Source organism: Muntiacus reevesi, chromosome 15, assembly GCF_963930625.1.
Source record: "Muntiacus reevesi chromosome 15, mMunRee1.1, whole genome shotgun sequence".
Lineage (NCBI taxonomy): Eukaryota > Metazoa > Chordata > Mammalia > Artiodactyla > Cervidae > Muntiacus > Muntiacus reevesi.
Genome location: NC_089263.1, coordinates 32,437,255 through 32,443,792, shown reverse-complemented (window position 1 = coordinate 32,443,792; position 6,538 = coordinate 32,437,255). Strand labels below are relative to the sequence as shown.

General features: G+C 56.4%; 1 protein-coding gene across 2 annotated transcripts; it reads left to right on the top strand.

Annotated features, from left to right (window-relative positions):
* The first annotated feature begins 1,743 nt into the window (after positions 1-1,743).
* ISLR (immunoglobulin superfamily containing leucine rich repeat) lies at positions 1,744-4,862 on the top strand. 2 transcript variants are annotated; one of them, XM_065906151.1, is made up of 2 exons: positions 1,744-2,061; positions 2,869-4,862. In XM_065906151.1, the coding sequence occupies exon 2, from the start codon at positions 2,870-2,872 to the stop codon at positions 4,154-4,156; it is 1,287 nt and encodes a 428-aa protein (XP_065762223.1). In that variant the 5' UTR covers positions 1,744-2,061; position 2,869; the 3' UTR covers positions 4,157-4,862. The 2 variants fall into 2 exon arrangements, with proteins under 2 accessions (XP_065762223.1, XP_065762224.1); XM_065906152.1 differs by lacking the exon at positions 1,744-2,061 and adding an exon at positions 2,554-2,682.
* Positions 4,863-6,538: the final 1,676 nt, after the last annotated feature.

The window sequence follows — 6,538 nt, the reverse complement described above, 5'->3', positions numbered from 1 at the left end:
CGACTCTGTGCAACCCTGTGGACTGTAGCCTGCCAGGCTCCTCCATCCATGGGACTCTCCAGGTAAGAGTACTGGAATGCGTGGTCACTCCCTCCCAACCCAGGGATCGAACCCACATATCTTATGTCTCCTGCATTGCCAGGCAGGTTCTTTACCACTAGCGCCACATGGGAGGTGGGTCCCCTACATTGTGTGAGATAGCCTTAGAACGTCCTGTCCTAAGGAACCCGGTATGGACCCAGAGTCCCTATCTGTAAAAGAGGGTGTGGAGAAGGGAGCCTCCAAAGTGCTTTCATTTCTGGCATCTGATGCTCACCCAGCTCACTCACTCATTGAGTCAAGGGCTATTTATTGAGCATCTTCTCTGTGCCAGGGATTAACAACAACTGGGAGAACAAGTTGTCTGCTTTCAAAAGGCTTCTTCCCTAGTAGAGGGATCTCCCTTTAAACATGAGGGATCTCCCTTTAAACATAAGGGAGTAAATTTATGTTGAGTGAATTAACTGAGAAAAACCTCTAAAAGGAAAGACAGTTCTAAACACGTTAACTAATGGGGGCGGGGGGAGAACGCAACTTGAAGAAACAGACAATGCAGATAGAGGGACACTTTTTTAAAAAGGCTATTATTAGCTTCAGAGAAATAATATATATATATATACATGAAACAAGAACTGGGTGTAAGTCTACTCCCCCGGAGGCAGTTAGAGTTGGAACAGTGGAGTTCAGAGAGCAATACTGCCTCTCCAGACAAGCAGTACCAACGGTGGGGTTTCAGGCACTTTGGGAGACCCCAGAGAGAATATTACAGAAGGAGAAAGGTCCTCAGTCCCACCTGGCTGCCAGGTGGAGAGTCCTGGGTGATAGGACCATCTCTGTGAGCCTGAGTGCCTCAGAATCCCCGTCAGAAAGCTGAAGCCTGGCCGATTCCTGTCCGGAGCTTCTTTTTACCCGACTGGAGGGCAGTCACACCCCTGCCGGCCTCCCCGCCCTCCTCTCCAGGCTCCTCAGGGAGACCTCCTGGGACTTCAAGTGTTTAGGGCAGCCCAGCCTGGAGCCAGCAGGCAGGCGTGACTTGGGGCGGGAGCTGGTGAGGAGGATGTGTTTTCTTACAAAAACAGGTCTGAAGTTTTGGCTTCTCCCCGAGACTCTGGATCACGGTGGGTGTTTTCCACGCTCTGGCCTCAGCTTTTCACTGGAACACACCCACCACCCACACAGACACATGGTCACAGAGACGCACATTCATTACTACACATAAACACACACACACATGCCCAAATATATGAATTAGACTCACGCATATCCACACAAACACACGAAGACTTAGCCTCACAACCTGCACAAATACACACACTCAAACATTTCCAAACACAGAAAGTCATACATACATGATCTCACACCCACACCCACACCCCCCCCCACACACACACACAAACTCATCCACACACAGAGATGTCACACCCACACTCAGACATGCACACACAGTCCCTCACATGGTCCCAACTTGGAGAATGCCCTCTCCTTTTTCTCCTGTTCAAAGTGAGGTTAAAAGTCCCCCACCTTCCATGGGATTCAATTTCTCACCCCTCCCTCCCATAAAATCCTTCTGGCCCCATCTTTTCTTGGGTCTTGTCCAGCTAGTGCTGTGTCTTTAAGGAAGTTGAAGCTGCTAAAAGTGAGTGAGAGAGAGAGAGAGGGGAAAAAAAAACAAAAAATTTGGCATCTTTTCCCCCTCAAGTTTCTGGTGTCACTTATGAAACACGGGTCCTTGTTGCTGCAGAAAGGCAGTCGTTTTGCTGGAAGGAGGGAGTATACAGACTGCCTGGGTTCCCTTCCTGCAGCCTCGTCTCAACAGATGGTCTCAGGCACCCTGTCTGGATAAGGGCAGGCCCTTATCCAGGGTGTGCAGACTGAAGGTGGGACAGGGACCAGGCTGCCCCTTCCTCCAGCATCGCCATCTTCCCTTGGCCCTGCAGACTGTCCAGGACTAACTCTTTCTTTGTTGCTTGTTGGTTCCATCTTAGAAGAAGCTCTGCTTGACTAAGAAAGAGTAGTTTGAAGGTAAGTCAGCGGCAAAAGGGCTCCAGGGGCCAGTGGGAGGAGAAAGCAGTCTACTGGGCATGGGGACTGGGCACTTTCCTGTTGGTTTGGAGTGCTCAGACAATCCCTTGCTTGGATCTGTCCAGGGGTCATGGATCCCTCTAACAACCACAGCTCTGGAAACCCCAGCAGTATTTGGGTTGAGCCACTGGCCTCATCCAAGCCAGCTGAGAGGTCCTGGCAGGGGTTTATTTAGGCAGCTGCCTGGTGTAGTTTGAACTGAAAAAGCCAAGGGTGTGAGTCCGTAGAAAGGGTCTGGTGTGTGCTGTGGTCACGGCTGGTAGGAGCAGGAGAGGGGTGGGTGGGGCAGACGGGGGTGGTGTGCACTGCACAAGGGGCCTTGTCTAGGCCAGGGGGCAGAGCGTACCTTTGGGGGGCTCCAGGGGGAGGGGCTGTGGCCAGGATGTGGGAGGGCAGGAGGGAGGCTCTGCCAAATGCTGGGGGAGGAGGCGGCTGGAAAACAGATTTCAAGTCACAAAGTCAGCTAGGAGCCGGCCGAGGCAGGGAGAGCTCTCGGCTCAGAGAAGGAGCTGGGGTCCTCTTCCGTCCTGTCTTCACCCCCTCCTGACTGCGTGACCTCGGGCAAGTCTTGGACCTTCTGTGGGCCTCAGTTTCCCCTTCTGTAGAATGGGGGTGGTAGGCTAGGTGCTGTGGGGGGTGTCTTATCTGGATTATGTGGGCAGGGCCTTCTGATGGGGAAGAGCTCTGTGTCGGGGTGCCTTCTGTGGGTCTCTGGGGGTCACCTTGGAGGCATGTCCTTCTCCGCAGGATGCAGGAGCTGCGTCTGCTGTGCCTGGTGGTCCTCGCGGGCCTGGTGCAGGCCTGTCCGGAGACCTGTGAATGCGGGGAGAAGTACGGTTTCCACATCGCTGACTGTGCCTACCGTGACCTGCAGGCCGTGCCATCCGGCTTCCCGGCCAATGTGACCACGCTGAGCCTGTCAGCCAACCAGCTGCCAAGCCTGCCGGGGGGCGCCTTCAGGGAGGTGCCCCGGCTGCAGTCGCTGTGGCTGGCCCACAATGAGATCCGCAGCGTGGCCGCGGGTGCCCTGGCCTCTCTGAGCCAACTCAAGAGCCTGGATCTCAGCCACAATCTCATCTCCGACTTTGCCTGGAGCGACCTGCACAGCCTCAGCGCCCTTCAATTGCTCAAGATGGACAGCAATGAGCTGACCTTCATCCCCCGCGACGCCTTCCGCAGCCTTCGCGCCCTGCGCTCGCTGCAGCTCAACCATAACCGCCTGCACACGCTGGCCGAGGGCACTTTTGCCCCACTCACTGCACTATCTCACCTGCAGATCAACGATAACCCCTTTGACTGTACCTGTGGCATTGTGTGGTTCAAGACGTGGGCCCTGACCACGGCCGTGTCCATCCCAGAGCAGGACAACATCACCTGCACTTCGCCCCACATGCTCAAGGGCACGCGGCTGAACCGCCTGCTGCCGCTGCCCTGCTCCGCTCCCTCGGTACAGCTCACCTACCAGCCCAGCCAAGATGGGGCTGAGCTGCGCCCGGGCTTCGTGCTGGCACTGCACTGTGACGTGGATGGGCAGCCGGCCCCCCAACTCCACTGGCACATCCAGACGCCCGGTGGCACCGTGGAGATCGCTAGCCCCAACGTGGGTGCCGATGGGCGTGCCCTGCCTAGTGTCCTGGCAGCCAGCAGCCGCCCGCGCTTCCAAGCCTTTGCCAATGGCAGCCTGCTCATCCCTGACTTCAGCAAGCTGGAGGAGGGCACCTACAGCTGCCTGGCCACCAACGAGCTGGGCAGTGCGGAGAGCTCGGTAAATGTGGCCCTGGCCACACCAGGTGAGGGTGGTGAGGACGCGCTGGGGCGCAGGTTCCAGGGCAAAGCAGCCGAGGGGAAGGTCTGCTACACGGTCGACAATGAGGTGCAGCCGTCGGGTCCAGAGGACAACGTGGTCATCATCTACCTCAGCCGCCCCAGGGGCCCCGAGGCTGCAGCAGCAGCAGAAGGGGTCTCTGGGAAGCAGCCCCCTGGCCTGCTTCTGCTGGGCCAGAGCCTCCTCCTCCTCTTCCTTGCTTCCTTCTAACCCCACCCCCACCTGAAGGCTTGCTGACTCTTGCCCTGACCGCTGGCTGTCCCTCACAGGGGTGCAGGGGCCTGGGGGTAGCAATTCTTGGAGCCTGCATCAGGGACTTCCCACCTTCCTACCTCCCCTTCTCATCCCTTCTAGGACACTCAGCACCCCAACTTCTAGACTTGCTCAAAGCTAGTGACTAGGACGGAATTGGATCCCCTAACTCACCAATTGCTGCTAACCACACTGCACATGCTCCTCTGTCTCGGGGGCAGCATGCTGACCAGGCGATGCCCTAACCACCTAGGGGGAGCCTCACTGATGGAATTCCAGGCACTGGGACTGACAAGCTGTCAAAGGCTATGGTCAGGGCCTGGGGCCTGGAGCTGGGCGGGGAAGTAGCCTGAAGCAGATGGGCACGGGAGATGTAGAATTAGGACACAGAGCAACTGACTGGCGTGGCTTTGAGGCTCCCTGACCTACTTGAGCTCCTGCTGACCTTTGGTGTTCTCTAACGACTTGAGGGCTTGGGAGTCTCTGCCCTCAGACAGGACTAGAAGACCCAGGATGGTGCTCATCTCCAACTCTTCCTCCCTTGGTGTGCCCCTCCATCCTGGATTCCTGCCCTGCCTTCCTCTCCAGGTACACATCTATAGCCTGCCTCCCCCCCCCCCCCCACCTTGGGAGAGGCTAGCCAGCCTGGGGGCGGCAGAGAAATAAATAGCATTTCTGATGCTCCCCTGCGTCTGCCTGGAGTTTTGTCTGGATCTGGGAGCCCTGCTGCCTCCAACCCCGCCCCTTTCCAGATCAACGTGTGCAATGCTTAGGGACAAGAGCCTGTGAGAGAAGCTCTGAAGCCTCTGACCAGAGCCCCCAGAACTGCTGAGACCAGCAAAGTGGAGACAGGAAGGCCCAGGAATGTAGGGTAGCAGCTGTGAGACTTGTAGTCTGGCCAGCCCCGCTTCCCCCTCCTTCCACATGCAGTATCTCCCCATCCCCCCGTCAGCTTGCAGCTCCCGCTGAGCTGCTGTCACCAGAGCACATGGCGGGGATGACTGCACCTCTGATGGAAAACAGCGGGATGGAGCCAAGTCCCCTGCACTGTGTTACCTTGGGTGAGTCATTGCCCATCTCTGGACTTAGCGGTTTCCTCAGAAAACAAAGGATGGGGTAGGACATGGTAAAGTCACGGGTTCCGTTAACTCTGAGTATCTAAGGCCTTCTAATCCTAACCGAACGTGGACCCCTCGACATCCCTGGCTCTGTTCACAGCTGAGCAGGCTTAGCTTCTTGCAATAGGATATGGGCCTAAGACCTGAGCCGGGGGCGGCTGGGGAACATTTGTGCCCGAATGAACTAGCTACTCGCTTGTTTTAAAGTCACCTGTGGCCCCCGTGCCCTCAGGGTGAAGCCCAAGTCTCTGGTCAGACATTCCTGGCCCCTCTGACTGGCTCTCTGAAGCCACCCCTCCCCACCCCTCTGGGAACAGCTAATTAATTGTTCCTTGAACGCTCTGAGATGTGTCATCCTCTGTATATTTACTTACCCTGTTCCATCTCTCTGGACATCCTCCTGCTTGTCACTCGACTAAGTCAGCTTTTGAGACTTGGCTTAGGTACCACCTCCTCCAGGAATCTTTCCGGGATGCTTTCCCCTCACCCCCTCAAACGGGACTAGGCCCCCTCCTCTGGCTCACATAGCCCTGCGTGTCCAGTGTCCCCGTCTGATCACTCTCTTGTGACTCTGTTTCCATATTAAGGACAGACCCTGTCAATCACAGACACAGGGCTAGGAATACATTTTTCAATGGGCTTCAGAGGGATCACTGCCTTCCTTGCCCTCTTCCTGGGCACCCTTGAAGGTGGATCAGAGCTCCCTGGCTTCCTGCCAGTTTGAGGCTGTAGTTTGGGTTTGGGAATGTGGTGGGGTGGGGGGTGGTCTTCACTAGCTGTACAGGCATCTCTTGAGGCCCCACTGATCCAGGTATGTGGGGTGGCCACATTTGCCCCACTCTCGGTCGCCCCAGCCCCACAGTAGCCCCCACCTTAGCCAACCCCCCGCAGGAGTGGGGGACCCCCTCAGTGGCCCTTCCCTTTGCAGGCCAGTCTCCTCCCCCCTGTGTGTGTGTGTGTGTGTGTGTGAGAGAGTCAGTCTTGTCCAGCTCTTTGCCACCCCATGGACTATAGCCCACGAACCTCCTCTGTCCATGGAATTCTCCAGGCAAGAATACTAGAGTGGGTTGCCATTTTCTTCTCCAGGGGATCTTCCTGACCCAGGGGTTGCAACCCCGTCTTCTGCATTGTAGGCAGTTTCTTTACCCTCTGAGTCACTAGAGAAACCCCCCCACCCCAACCTCCATACTCTTATTCATATTGCTTTCTCCTGAAATCTCTC